Source organism: Dreissena polymorpha, chromosome 14 (genome assembly GCF_020536995.1).
Source record: "Dreissena polymorpha isolate Duluth1 chromosome 14, UMN_Dpol_1.0, whole genome shotgun sequence".
Classification (NCBI taxonomy): domain Eukaryota; kingdom Metazoa; phylum Mollusca; class Bivalvia; order Myida; family Dreissenidae; genus Dreissena; species Dreissena polymorpha.
In genome coordinates, this window is record NC_068368.1 from 30,695,305 (window position 1) to 30,710,861 (window position 15,557).

Here is a 15,557-nt window from a genome sequence, read left to right on the forward strand (position 1 = left end):
CAGTCAGTCCAAAGACCGGATAACTACTATGTTAACTATAATGCTTCCGAATTTTATGGTGGCCCATAAAGGGATGGTCAAATATTATGGTGATATTGAGTCACTTTACTAAAGCAATAGTATTGCTCGCGTTTTCTTAGAAAACGAATATTGTGATTTAATGCCGATGCAAATTGGCGTGATTACAAACTTCACATCAAAAAGTGGCGTATGAAATTTCACACTCATTAATATGAAAAATGATTATGTAAGCCTTGTTCTGGAAACACTGAGCTATATGCATGTGCGTAACGTGTCGTCCGAGATTACCCTGCACAGGCTCATCAGGGACGACACTTTACCCCTAGACTATATTATCGTTCAGAAGGTACTTCCTTTAAACGAAATATTCCGTTAAGGGGAAAGTGTCGTCACCGATAAGCCTGTTAAGACGACACTTTACGCACATGCATTACACCCAGTTTTCCCACATAGTGGCTAGTATGGTTCACATACTCAAATAAATGCACGATCTTGTTTAACGAATTTGAACGAATTTGAACAATATGTAATGTGCAATTTATTCATACAGTCGCAGTTCTTTATTTTCGACAATAATATATGCGAGCGGTAGTTATACCTCTCAAAAACAGTCTCTCGAGAATTGTTAAACAAAACGTTTTTTAAATAACAATATTTTCACTTGTGAAAGTAAATGTCGGCATTATTAACAAAGAAAAATAATTAAACAAACATAAACAATAGGTGTATCGGTTAATGTTCAATTCACTAAAATACTGTTTTATAGCGTGCACTCATCCCCCATTTATGCCTAGCGTCTAGAAAAAAAGGCCTTTGCAAACAGCGTAGACCCAGATATGACACCGCATGATGCGGCGTCTCATCAGGGTCTGCGCTGTTTGCTTAAAGGAATTTCTGTAAGAAATATTCTAAATATAGAAATAAATACACTAAACATCCCTAATTTTGGAAATAAATTGATCAAATTTAGAAGGATAGGAGAGTCCACTAGGCATAAATGGGTGAAGGTGACCAATAGTTATGTTTACGTTGCTTACTATTTTTTTGTTAATTTCGCTCTGAGCGCCTGCAATTTCTTCTTGTGTGCCTGCAATTGCTCATCGTTCGCTTTCACGCCCTGCAATCCTGCATTATCGGATTTTTTCTCATTTTTGCCTCTTCGCAACTTTGCTATCCGATTTTGTATGTCGTCTGCGCTGTTCTTTACTTGTCGCCGACGCCCAATGCCGGTGCACGATTTGAGCGCTACGAGTACTATGAACACAACGAGGTCAGCGGCGAAACTTATCCCCACATACTTTGCCCATTCAAAAACTTCCGCAAAGTTATCAATAACAACATTCACGACGTACGTCTGTTTACGTTTCTTGCCAATCCAGCACGAGTAGTCTCCCTTATCGCCGAATTCCGCTGACGCAAAATGAAGGTTTCCGAGAATATCGATCGATACTCGAATCGGGCTTTTCTTTGGGATCTTCATGGGCGTTGAACTGGTTCCATTCTGCCAGACGACATTTTTCCTCAGGCCTCCACCGGGGCAGAACAGAATCAGATATCCGCCGAGATTCACTTTCTTTTTCTTAACTTTTTTCTTATAGTCCGTTGTCGGTAATTCCGTTGGAAGGTCCTCGCGTTTCCGTCTACTGGCGGGACAAGGTACATGGCATCTGTCCATTTGTATCTCATTTGGTCTTAATTGGAGCTTTTCTTCGGAATACTCGGATAAAAGTTCAGATTGACACGGCAAGCCGTCTTCTCCAAATGATAAAACATGATGAAGGTAATTGTCGGGAATATTGTATCTCTTGTCATATCTCCTGACTGTACACAATCCAATTCTTTTCCTCGTACCTTCAACATCGCAAACTGTGCACGCACTCCATGGCTGCCATTGTGTTATTACTTCTATGTTCAGCGCCGGAACTTGTTTTGGACCACGTGGGCTTACGGCGGAAGTATACGAAACGTCAATATAGTCGTATTCATTTAAATCGATCACATCTACGTGGTAAAAATAGAATACGTCCAGATCGTTTCCAATAAACGTCTGAATATCATTCCACGTCATATGCCTATTAATAAACGAGTTTTGCTCGGAAGGCTTGCAAAAATAGTTCCCCATATCTGCCTTTATTGTATTCTTAACGACAAGTGTATGATCCAGTGTAAGAGAAACTCGGTTTTTCTTCGCATCGGAATCCATACCCGTCACCACTTCGTGAATATAATATAGTCCGTCAGCGTTTGCGGAGTAATCCAGCTTGACCCACTGCATGGACCGGAAGCGATCTTCCGCAGTTGCGTTGCACGGGTGGCATGGTAACTTGAACTCGGAATTCTTCTCCACGAACATGGCAACTTTCCTCGTGACGTCACTTCCGCTGATACAGATCTCACCAGAAACCGCATCGGCGGCACGCTTAAGGCGGTAATTCGTTGATCGTATGCCGGATTCTGAAAACAAAAATTAATATTTAAACAGAGCGTTCTTAAGTAGTCGAAATATCACAAATCTCCATCAATAGACCTCCTTTAAATGGGCATTTTCACAGATTTTTGCATGTTTTAAATTTTGTCATTAAATGCTTTATATTGATTAATGTAAGCATTGGGTCTAAAAAGCTCCAGTAAAAAAACAAGAATAAAATTAAAGAAAGAAAAAACGTAACCTCAACAGGGCTCGAACCATTGAACCCTGAAGCAAAAGTCTATCGTTTAGACCACTCGGCCATCCGTGCTGATGCAATGAGTGATGTATTTTATACTTTATATTAGTAATCCTTGTAGTATCAACCAATAAACCAACACCAATAGAACTCTCCAAATTTGTCAATCGTTTCGCGTTGCAACACTTTATAATTTTCAGTTTTTTTAAATCGTCAAAATATTCATTTAATGGATGTTTTAGAGCATGGTTAAATTTCAGTATTAATATTTTCCTCTCAAATATCATAACTACAACGAACATTTGAGAATCGATACACATTTCTTAAATTTGGTCAATTAACCAAAACGTGAAAAGGCCCCTTTACGCATGCGTTTAAATAATTTGCACAATATCACTTACAATTTACGTGTACAGTTTGTAAGCTTTAAAAACTATAAAGCATAATCAACGGTTTCGGTATGGATTAAAGTGTCACCGTATATCGTTTAGGTGTAACTATATTAAATTAGATTTTTCGTGATAACTACTAATTCTCATGTGATGAATCAAAGTGTTTTCGTATTAAAACCGGTGTTTGAGTATACATGCAAGAGTTACTGTATGGGATCGTAAGCCTTTTGATCGGCTAAATCTAGCGTATTTCACCATTTTTAATGCTTGTATACTGTAAAATGCATCGTTTGGTCATTTGCACGGATCATGTATGAAAATGAATACCTTTATATCAGATAAAATGACGCTAGACTCAATTGTGTTATAAGGTTAAACAAAATTTAGCATATATAAAATGTTCATTCATAACGACAAAGTAAATACGATAAATATCCTCAATACGATTTACTATTTAACTTTATTCTATACTTGAGTGCCTGACTTGCCTAAGTACATGTAAGACGTCATCGAATACAAAAATTGACTGAACGTTTTAATTAGGATGCAAATGTTACATCCCGTGTTTTCAAAAGTAAAGAACGCCTGTACAGTAAGTTTGATGTGTTTCTGAACCCACTATACTATAGAAATAAATAACATTGTCCACGTCTTAAAACTATATATATAAATACTTAATTACCTAGTAATGCGTCTGTCTGCTCCAATGCCTCAAACGGCGGGCGTTCCTCGTCCACAAGCACGAATTCGGATGTGTGAACAGGAATATTATCCTCCAGATCCGTTACTTCCACACGGTACCCTGAACTTAATACAAATAACGAATATAAAGAAACGAATAAACGACATCTCCCCCGCATCGCCATTTTTTTATACGTTTTACGCGCTAAAAAGTATCGTGCACATATATGACGTCGACTTGTGACGTCATTTGTGTACATGTATAATCCTAAATAACTCGTCAGATCAACGTAACTTCATGTCTCAAAATATTATGTTCGTTTGTAAATCATCTAGATGTACCCGTATTTGAACTTTAAATGTTGACATTATATTGTACTTCTGCTGTACGGCGTATCTAATATTATCAATGTTTAGATGTTTGTTCTGCTTAGAAATTTAAAATGAAGCCATCTGCAATGAACTCGGTGGTCTTACAAGTTACATATTCTGTTGAGTGTTGTATTTAGTACGTTCAGTGCCGGATTAAGCAACTGAGAGGCCAAAAGGCAGTGAAACTTTTGGGACATGCCCCACGGATTTTCGTTTAAAAAAAGGAATTCTGAAATGAAGTCAAATCAAATTAAATCGAATATTCAATTATTAATCCGATATATAAATACGGTGTTTACGCGCGAATGATTATTGCTTTAGTAACGCGAAAATACCGTGTTGCATACTAAGTAAGTAAAAGAAAATTTTCGCCACGGTCTAAAAGGGCCACTTAAAGTCGCGGTGCCCACATGCAGTTGCCTACTCTCCCTTATCGGTAATCTGGGACTGGGCACCATGGGTGTGAGACTCCATTTTGGCACTAATCTGCTTAGGTCTATGTAATTCTTTAAGTCAGCTCTACACTTTTTGAAATAATCCAACTCCCAACTACTGACCCTCCGGCCGCTGTGCGTACCGGTTTGTACACACAAAGCTCAACGCATTCAAGTAAGAACACATTCCTCTCAGCAAAATTATGCGAAAGACACAAAAGCATAGCCGATTTTTTTTTTTATGGACCTGTATGTAAGTGTGTTTTGTTTGATTGTTGTTGTTTTTTTGTTTTCGTTTTTAATTTTATACAGTATTCCAACAAAGTGTACTTCGCCGTCTCGATGCAACGTTTAACTAAAAAAACGCAGCTCTGCAACTGAAGTGCAATGCTTTTAAGGTTTAAGACCTTATAAGCCTTAACATTTTATAAGAAAATCACAGTTTATATAAATGCAGTAAACATATATATGCACTCAACTATTGACTTCCTTCTACAAATAAATCATTTAATGAGATCTAGTATTCTTTAAAATTAATATGTTTGCATACTGAAAATTTGTAAGAATTAGTTAAAAAGTGTCGTGTATGGCATCAATTTAAATATTTATAGTCCTAAGTCATTTACCGAAAATTTCCAGGAATTAAAACATATGTCATGTTACTTCTACGACAATGCAGTTCGCTTAAAATGCAGATATAAGCAGAAAACAGGCTTTTGTCAGTAAAATTGCTATATATATATATATATAAGCCCAATTTTATTTTCAACGCGTCCCAAAAGAACTTCCTTCAACTTACTCAGCCATGAAATGTGTCAACGTAAATATGGTACAATTTTTTTTTAAAGAGGGTCAACTGCCGCGGTTTTCGATGATGACCATTTGTACAACACACTTCAAATTAACGACTGTCGTGTGTGTTATTATCATTCCCATCACTCTAACAGAAGACACCCTTCCAATGAAAAATTTAAAATGCTTGCAAGAGGAACAATTTTACACAACGTATACAGCTAATCCACAAATAATCAATTTATCAGCCGTTTAAAGAAAACAGTTATAAGGGCAAAACGGAAATACATTTAAATAAGTCGTTTCAACATAATTGAGTCGTGTTCTGATTGAAATTATCAACCTGTCAGCTCACTACATCATTTATTTTCTTAGTTAACCTCAATAACAGACATTTAACTTTTAAATCAGCGAAGAAGAATACTTCTTCTTTGCTGATTTTCAATTTTGAAAGTCCCTTTTCATCTCAATTTAAGTTAAATGAGTTAAATATGGTGTAAAATATTTTTGTATACCTTAAAGGGGCCTCTTCGTGGTTTGGTAAATTGACAAAAAACAAACATATTAGCTGTGACAAGTTGTGGAAGAAATATGGCCCTCAGTCTCTTTTTCCACAGTAGAATGTATAGTTTTAATTACAGCATTGAACTCGCACGGTTTAATCATCTTAATGTATAGGTGATCGTAAATGAAAGAAATTGTTGCTGTGACATTTGTGGTTGAATTATGGCGCTTTGTCTGTTTTTCCAATATTGCATATCTAGTCCAAATATTTACTTCAACTTCTGTATAAACATGGGTATATACATGGTGGCTTTGCTCAAACTTTCACAACTTAATGGGTAGATGGATATTGAACTTATTTTGATAGCAAACAGTCTGGGCCCTTTCCCCTTTTTTTCTGCTGTAGACATTGTAGTTGATTTGTTTCTGCCAAATATGCGTTCTGGGGGAAATCAGTGTCTTTTACACATGTAAAGTTTGTAGTTGAAAGTTAATTAATGCACACATCTGAATTTGCTAAAACGGAACATATCCAATTTCATTTTGAATGAAAAATAGTTGATTAATTGTATTGGCAGATTTCTGTAAACTGTTCATTTAGGCTGCTTAAATGAATGATAAGACGATATTTATGTTTTCTCTTACCTTTTCTAGAATTCTTAATCTAAAGACTAAAGGAGAACAAATTTTAAAGGGACCTTTTCACTGATTTTTAATGTTTTGAACTTTGTCATTAAATACTTAAAATTGACAAATTGTAACATCTGAACTATAAAGCACCAGTATTAAAACAATGTTTAAAATGAAAGAAACAAAAAAAAAAGCTCGAACCACTGACAGTTTGAGTCAGGATCAGGCAAGCAATATCATTCTTGCGTCGAGATAATGCTCGTCCGTCCGACGACCCTCCATACCTTTTCCGATAATAACGGAAATACTTTAGGTCTATGAATAGATATGTGTACTCCCTGCACTGGGTGGTGTACATTGTATCGAACCCGATCAGCAGATGCGCAAACAGCATAAAACATGAACAGCCTGCTAGTAAGTCGCAGTCTGTTCAGGTTTTATGCTGTTTGCTGCTCATAAGTATCTAAGAGTTTGAAATGAAGACTTCAAAACATGGATCTAGTTAGAAAGGTCTTTAATTAATGTTAACTTTCTAAGGGACTACACATGCGCCAAAATACGTATCTAAGTGGTAAAGGGTTAAAATAGATCAATGAAAACTGTACCTCGTTTGATAAGGACACTTAACCCATTTATGCCTAGTGGACTCACCCATCCTTCTAAATTGGATAAATTCTTTCCAAATTTAGGGATGCCATGTATATTTATTCCTATATTTAGAATATTTCTTACAGAAATTCCTTTCAGCAAACAGCGCAGACCCTGATGAGACGGCGTCTCATCTGGGTCTACGCTGTTTGTCAGCATAAATGGCATAACGAGAAAAATTCATCCCATAAGGAGATTAGATCATGTCGAATTACTGAATGTGTTTTGTAAGATGTAAGAAAGTACGTCGTATTAACTGCTAATGGGACAAAGTATCGGCGCATTGACTTAATAAATTGGAAATTACACTTGTTTATGTACGACTTGATCAGACGTTCTCTCGTTTGACATTCGTGAATACCGTGAAACTTACGAGAAATTTCTCGTCAGCCATGGTGGCTAATGGGCTTAATTTTTTTGATAGGATATTATATTTATCTATAGAAGAAAACGACAACTACGTTTGTTTTTCCAGTTTATTATGCAACAGAACTTGAAATACCTTAAAGTAAAACTAGGAAGACGGCTTACGAATATTGTATGAAATAAATAAAAAAAGAAAAGTTATGCACTTCAGCAAAGAGTTTAAATGCTTGATTTACTGTGCAAATTTAAATGTATACTTCATAAATAAAAAAAATAACATTTACAATAATGAACATCATTTTGCGCGCACAAATACAACATAAAACATACAATATCAAAACAACGCAAAATACCTGATTCAAGAGAGGGTACCTGTATTTTTTTAATACACCATTATGACAAAATATAACGCGTTTATTGCAATTGTTTCAAAACAAACTCGAGTTCTAACTTTAGGAGTATCCCACGATATTGGTTTTATACAGATTCTTACATTTAAGTTAAAAAACAGGCGAACCAAATTTAATAATATTATTTGACCTATTACCTTAATCATGAAAAAAGCCGTGACGTTGGACCTATGTAATTAACCATGAATGTAGCCGTGGGATTCTTCACGGCGACACATCGTCATGTATTGGTAGACCTGTCGAAAGCCTTCGATGTATTGCGAAGTTTAGACCAGACATGATTCGTGACAGAACAACCAAAGGAAACGCCGTCGCTTAAAGTGAACACGTTTAGAACACCTGGCTTCTAATTGTGGGTTGATATATGCCATAGGATTTAAGTTTCTATTCTCAGATCTTAAAGAAAAATGCATATTTTACACTAATATATTTAAGTTTTATGAGATTTAAAGCCTTAAACTAAGTTTCAAGTTTTTCTTTCTCATCGTTCATCGTAGTAATATCATATTTGCAAACGACTATGATACTCATATTTGCAAACGACTATGATACTCATATTTGCAAACGACTATGATGCTCATATTTGCAAACGACTATGATACTCATATTTGCAAACGACTATGATACTCATATTTGCAAACGACTATGATACTCATATTTGCAAACGACTATGATACTCATATTTGCAAATGACTATGATACTCATATTTTCAAACGACTATGATATTCATATTTACTATGATACTCATATTTGCAAACGACTATGATACTCATATTTGCAAACGACTATGATACTCATATTTGCAAACGACTATGATACTCATATTTGCAAACGACTATGATACTCATATTTGCAAATGACTATGATACTCATATTTGCAAATGACTATGATAATTGAATACAACATATGATAACGGTAGTAAATGACTTATAGCGTGCAAACGATTTGCGATAATGACACTGTTCTTGTTCGAGGTAGTTAATAGCAAGCAAAGATGGAATCAGACATATGGGACAATAAACTTAGTATGCAACGCAATAAACAATTACCAGTGTATCAGCACCTAGTTAAATATGAACATGTTCAGTGTATATATGGCAGCAAAAGACAAACGTATTATCAGCAAGTAAACATGACACATTCAAACACGTACGGGTTATGTTAATTTTATGGACTTATGAAAGAAGTGTGGAAATCGAAAACAAAACAAAACCCGTGCGTTCTTAAGTAAAAACCTATCGTCGTATAGACATTTAATGATTAGGGGAATGCTATAACAATCTTCCATGTTTTATTAAAACGAGCATCAACAAAGCAAAAATGATTTTGAACAAGAGCACCGCATAACGGGTGCCAAGCTCGGCTGCGAAAGCTTGTCAGATTATTTTTTTAGAGGTCACAGTGACCTTGACCTTTGACCTAGTGACACAAAATGTGTGTGGCGTGTAGAACTCATCAAGGTGTATCTATATATGAAGTTTCAAAGTTGTAGGTGGAAGCACTTTGATTTTAGAGCCAATGTAAAGGTTTTAGCACGACGCCGGCGGAAGGCGGACGGCGGACGACGAGCAGGCTATGACAATACCTCGGGTTTTCTCCGAAAACAGCCTCGCTAAAAATTATATCCATGAGATTAAGCAATTTGTAACAATGGCGATGTTTGTGTATGCAGCGGAAAAGAGAGCAGCTAACAGCCAATCAACAATTTGTAACAATCAAACGAAAACAATCAATCGATAAAACGTAAAGATTTGTGAAAAATAAATGGTTATTGTGTGAACATGCTCAATGACAGTTTTTTGTGGACATCGTATAAATGGATAAAATGTATTGAATGTCTGTGACAATGTCACTAGCCTTTGTGCTCATCGTAGAAAAAAAGTGCACTGAAAATTTTGCCATTTTTGTAGAGCATATTAACCCTGTAAGAGTGAATCACAAATTGGTGGTTTTTTCCTGACTTGCTCCGCCAGTGGGTCCATTATGTGTCGCCTCGGTTTCGAGAACACCGACCTCAAATTCGCCCGCGCGGAATGATCCGTTAACAAAGCTCATTTCCGGTTTCGAGCCGTCGTGGGCATGCGCACTGAGTTCGTGCTGTGCAAGAGCCTCTGGCGGCGGTTTATACAAGAAATATGCCAGTGCAAAGGAAAGCATGGATAATCCTTTTGCTACCAGTGCTATCAAAAAGTAGTTGCGGCTAACTACACTGTTGTCGTAAATCCAGCAGGACGTTGGTTTCCCACATTCTTCTTGCCACACAACGCAGGCAGTGTCTGTCACAGCACCGAATATTACAGGGCCGGGAACCGTGCCTTCAATAGGAAACACATTTAACATAAACAGATGCATACAGACACGGTTTTGATAGACTGTGTTAATAGCTATACACTTGATGCAAAACACACACATGCATATACATGCACATTATTTTTTTCAACCGAAAAATCAGTTTTCTCTCTTTTCAAAAAGAAATAGAAAATATTAGGTTACCCCAAATATAAACTGGTTAGTATGGTTTGATCACACAAAATTGCTATTGACAAGTAGTGTTGTTTTCTGCTGGCATTTATAATGGACATCAGAATATAACTTGTAAATTATACTAAACACGTTCTTAGTTTGACGCAGACTCCAACCCAAACACCTGCAATGAGCAAACTCTTCGAAGCGGTTACGTTTCACGAATGACACAGGCAAACGAAGTTCAACCGTCTATGAAGATTTATATCGTTAACATTTGATACCAGTAATGGAGAGGCAAGAATATAGTTACTAATAATATCGATTAAAACAATTTAATAGGTAATCACTATAATTCGCAAGGTCTGTCAGCGATTTGATTTAAGCTATGCTCAGAACCAGTTAACCCATTTATGCCTAGTGGACTCTTCCATCCTTTTAAATTGGATCAATGTATTCCCATTCTGGGTCTACGATGTTTTCCATTGCCTTTTTTCTAGACGCTAGGCATAAATGAGTTAAACCTCCGCGAATGGAAGTCTCCGCGGCGTAGTTGATGTGGTGTCCGCCTTGCGACCGGGCGGTCACGGGTTCGATCCCCACAGTAGTAGCGATTTTGTTTAGATCTCCCCTAAACACAACAAGTACTGGTTGTACCCAAAAAAACGTTCAAAATAGCGTTCCAATGCGCCTTCGGCTTTCGTTGCAATGGAGTTAAAATAAAAAGGTTTAAACAAATCCTCGGCACGGATGTTGTATATAGAGAATAACAGGTCACTGCTTGATCTTTTTGTAATATATCAGGCAAGGCTTAGAATAATATAACAGCGAGGCTTGCCGAGCCGTTATTTTATTCGTGCCGAGCCTGATATATTACAAAAAGATCAGACCGTAACCTGTTTTTCTGTTTGTCATACCTCTACGTCCATGATTTTAAAGAAATAATGAAAATTCGCTAAAAAGTTGCGTTTTAAGCGGAAAAGAATATAACTTTTGTCGTTTGACGTGTTAATAATGACGTCATGAGCAGCGCACTTAATACTTGTAAACAAATGCTTTTTTGCGATTTGTGTTGCATTTTGTGTTTAAAATATATTACATCTTGGTATCAAATTGCTTGTTTTGTTGTATCTGATTCGATTTTACTAAAAAATATTACTTTATAGTTGATTCCGAGTTATATGACCATCCTCCATACATGACTTATATAAGAACTTCCTGTTGACCATGATATAAAACAATCAGGCAACGTTATATCAGGCAGATATCAATGCGGTGGTATGATAAAAAAACGTGGACGTACCGAGGAGCCGGATGAACATCCACTTGAGCCCCATGCTGAACGTCCGGTGATCTTCGTGAATACACCTGCAAGCACAGCCAAACCTCGTGTACATAAAAGATACTGACATTGATTTTCAAAAGAATTTAATATTGACATTTTTAGTTGTCACTGATCTTGTTTTTGTTTCGTAGTGTCGACAAACAGACCCCAATGCCAAAAAATATCGATGAAAACTGACAATAATTTGGGGCATCTTCATAACAAGCAATATTACATCAATGTTATTAAACGATATTTGCAGTACAACCAAAACTTAAATCGATATCACATGAAATGACTTTTTAGTTGTCGAGTAAAATTGATGTTCAGTGTCAATTATAATTTTAGTAAAAACGGGTCTTTGATTGAATATACAGACGTTTCACGGTGGAGTTATTAAAAAAAAAGATTTATATATTTTAGTATTTTTATTTGAGGATCCAAATCCTAGAAATAAATGAGCCTGGTATTTGAAAAACGGACCTTAATGCATGTGTGAAAAGTGTGCAGTCCGCACAGGCTAATCATGGACAACAGATTCCGCCTAGATTTGCTTTAAATAAAAAAGAACAATAAAAGAGGAAAGTGTTGTCCCTGATAAGCATGTGCAGAGAGACCTCGGATGGGTTGAGTGTGTGCGAGGGGTTTTCCAATGGCCGTTGGCCGTGTGGGTTCGGGGCGGTTTCTAATAGGGACCAACGAGAACTAAAAAAATGCCAATGTTTTATAGAGCTTTTTCTTCAAAATCGACATGCAATTTGACAACACTACCTCAGCGTTGCGGAATCGCTCGGCGTGGAAGGCAGGAACGTAAGCAGGATAGTGATGAAGAAAAGCACGATGAACAGGTACATCATCGAGCAACCGGAGGCGCACGTGCCCTCGGTCGCGAGTGTCGCGTTGGTGACGGGGTCCGGCGCTATGCACGAGCAATTTCCGTAGATCTGGAACACGTGAGATGGCATGAGTTGTGGTGGCTACATTTAACAAATACACGAACGAGGGTTTCGTTATGTTTCTTGAGCGCTCGCCAGAGTTCAAGGACACAAAATATCGACGACTTGACCTGACAAAAGGTATGAACTTAGTTATTGAACAATAGGATAGACATGAATGAAACTGACATGTTTTAACAGGGCATGAATGCCCCTTACATAGCACTTTTGCCTCAAACGTACGCTTACGTTAAATAAATCCGTTTATGGCTTATTTTAACTTTTGACCTCTAATTGCGACCTTGACCTTTTAGGTTATGAGACAGGTGATACATGCGAAACTCGTTAATGATAGTTGGTTATGGTAAACTGTCTTAAAATTGAATGATGATGAAACAGTGACGGCCTGGGCAAGCTGTTCCACAGCCAAATCTGACCCAACACCTTTAAATGTGACTATTTTTCTGAGGAAGGGAGAAAGGTTTTACACACGCAATGCCCTATGGTTGTCAAAAGCGGAAAGTTATCTTAAAATAGCATTTCAACAACAACCTTAAAGTCCGGATAAACTGTATTATGCCCAAAATTGATCTTTGATGTTTGGCCTTTAGCTTTGGGGCAGAGAGAAAAAAAAGCCCGTCTTATAAAAAATTCAGATATTTTACAAATAAATATGTCGTAAAAGTATGGCTGAAACAAGAATTTTAAATATTATTTACCACTACTTATGTACTTGACCTTTGAGGTCGGGAAACGGTTGTAACATGCAACACATCATCCTACTTTTGCGCAAAGTCATATCAGACCTAAACTATATTACAAAGGTATGGCTGAAACAGAAAGTGTTAAGCTGTTTTATGGGAACATTTTAACTTTAACTAGTAAATGTGATCCTGACCTTTACGGTGCATTTTTAAATTCATCAATACGTGTCAAAGTTATGGCAATCTTCTGGCTGAGAAATAAAACAATGCCATTAATGGCGTAAAGACGATCAATTCGACCTCTATTTTCCCTCTTCTTCGAATGGGTGGGGTGGGGGGGGGGGTAAACAATTCATCAACTCTCTTTGAACAATTCCAACCAAAAAATAAACAAGATTTCACTAAACAAAAGTGAATACCATTACGGTCAAGGGGTAGTAACTGCAAAAATCCTAGATTCAATATTTATATGAGCTGTCTCACATGCTACATAAGCTTTTTTAAGCTAAGTTATTTTAAGATTTACCCTGTTGACCTACATTTTGAACGCACGTCACCTACATTCGAACTCGGCTTAAATATTGTAAAGAAGAACACGCTGTATCAAGACTAAGCTTTACATTGGTCTGTCGAGTAGTAACAAGACTTTTCGAACTGGTGACCTTGTTTTTGAACGAACGTGACCCATAGTTGATCTCGGCTTACTTATTGGCCAATGATACTTTTTTTATAAAGTTTCATCAAGATTGGTAAGGATAAAACAATGTTGACGATCCCCACCGCATATAGTATACAGCAAACAGCACGATTTCGGACGCCGGGCATAGGGTTATCACCAAATGTAAAGGTTTTCGCGTAAACGTGCGATTGAAAATTATTGTATTGTACGCTTATGATTCAGCAAAAACAATCGTGAAAGTGACGCCCCAGAGCCGTGAAACGATCAAAACGTTAAAGAATCTAGCGGAACGCAATACCTTGTAATTAACAAGAGATGTGTTTGTCAGAAACACAATGCCCCCTAATGCGCCGCTTTTTTTGCCTTTGACCTTGAAGGATGACCTTGACCTTTCACCACTCAAAATGTGCAGCTCCATTAGATACACATGCATGCCAAATATCAAGTTGCTATGTTCAATATTTCAAAAGCTATCGGACTAAAAAAACTGTTTGTTCTTTTATTGCATGCATGTTAAATCCCTATTAAACAGAACATAAAAAGTTAATACTGGCTCATAAACAGCGAATATGAGATAACAAGATAAAATACAAATGTTAATTTCTCAAGTGTTAAAAGAAGTAATAAGATAAAGAACTCAGCTTACAAGGCTTCCGTCTTTGCCCTTGGACTCGGACTCACATCCGGCGTGGCACGCGGTGAAGTACTGCACTTCCTGTGCGCACACGGGCTTGTAGTAACGCGTCGAGCAACCACATTCTCTATTGCAATTGGATACTACTTCGTCCTTGGAACCTCCACTGAAATGCGCGTGAAAAATGAGTGGTGCAAATACGGCGTTTGGTTTTGCGCCGAAACTGTTTTCTCTAATGAATGAAATTCACAGGAAATGTAAGCAACTTGGTGTTTCAACTTTGATGTAACCAGAGTTTGTACTTCATGTGGGTGACCTAATTAAACAATTGTTTTTATTGTAGACAAACTTAATGTAGATGACTCAGGATATCACAAAATAAATATTCTAACAAGATACTCAATGTTTAAATGCTAAGCATCTTAGCTCCATAGCGTTGTTTATTTGCTGAAAACAGATATAGACAGAAAATCATTTTGACTTCATTTAAACCCAATGAGTTGTCACTAGGAAAGTAAACAATACCACTCAGTAATTACTTGATTCCTGATTCGTGTTTTGTTTTGCTTATTATAAAACAAAATAAAAAAACTTATTTCCCTATTTAGTTTTCGTTTCAATATCAATAACTGGGAAATTTTGAATAAGTCTGTGTTTCCGTTTACAATGTTTACAATTATTTACTAGCATATGTCACAATAAAATGTATCTTTTCCAAGGGCACCATGTTTGATCTAAACACATTTTCTCGATTCCGTCCAAAAGTGATTTAAAACATGAAAAAAATCGCGTTAATCGAAACCTTTCACGACATTAATACATACCATAAAAAACGGACTCGAGAGCTTTTAAAATCAGCCTTAGGCTTTCGATGCAATCGAGCTAAAATAAATAGGTTTT

The 15,557-nt window shown here is 36.8% G+C and overlaps 2 protein-coding genes across 4 annotated transcripts in view; both read right to left on the reverse strand.

Moving 5' to 3' along the window:
• Positions 1-543: 543 nt before the first annotated feature.
• On the reverse strand, positions 544-3,985 carry LOC127859049 (uncharacterized). The gene is made up of 3 exons (XM_052396452.1): positions 3,762-3,985; positions 992-2,475; positions 544-744 (listed from the first exon to the last, which is right to left on the reverse strand). Exons 1-2 carry the CDS (start codon positions 3,943-3,945, stop codon positions 1,058-1,060), a joined length of 1,602 nt encoding a protein of 533 aa, XP_052252412.1. The 5' UTR covers positions 3,946-3,985; the 3' UTR covers positions 544-744; positions 992-1,057.
• Positions 3,986-8,448: 4,463 nt separating this feature from the next.
• The window catches only part of LOC127859048 (solute carrier organic anion transporter family member 4C1-like), a 45,938-nt gene continuing 38,829 nt past the window's right edge, over positions 8,449-15,557 (reverse strand). For all 3 annotated transcript variants that reach the window (XM_052396449.1, XM_052396451.1, XM_052396450.1), the window contains exons 10-13: positions 14,670-14,823; positions 12,477-12,649; positions 11,685-11,749; positions 8,449-10,233 (exon numbers count right to left, since the gene is read on the reverse strand). In XM_052396449.1, coding sequence (XP_052252409.1) covers positions 9,854-10,233; positions 11,685-11,749; positions 12,477-12,649; positions 14,670-14,823 — 772 coding nt within the window. In that variant the 3' untranslated portion in view covers positions 8,449-9,853. The remainder of the gene's footprint in view (positions 10,234-11,684; positions 11,750-12,476; positions 12,650-14,669; positions 14,824-15,557) is intronic.

Coding starts and splice junctions, on each gene's coding strand:
- LOC127859049 (XM_052396452.1), bottom strand. CDS start 3,945: ATGGCGATGCGGGGGAGATGTCGTTTATTCGTTTCTTTATATTCGTTA. Junction 2,476..3,761: donor GCAGACAGACGCATTACTAG/GTAATTAAGTAT, acceptor TTTTGTTTTCAG/AATCCGGCATACGATCAACG.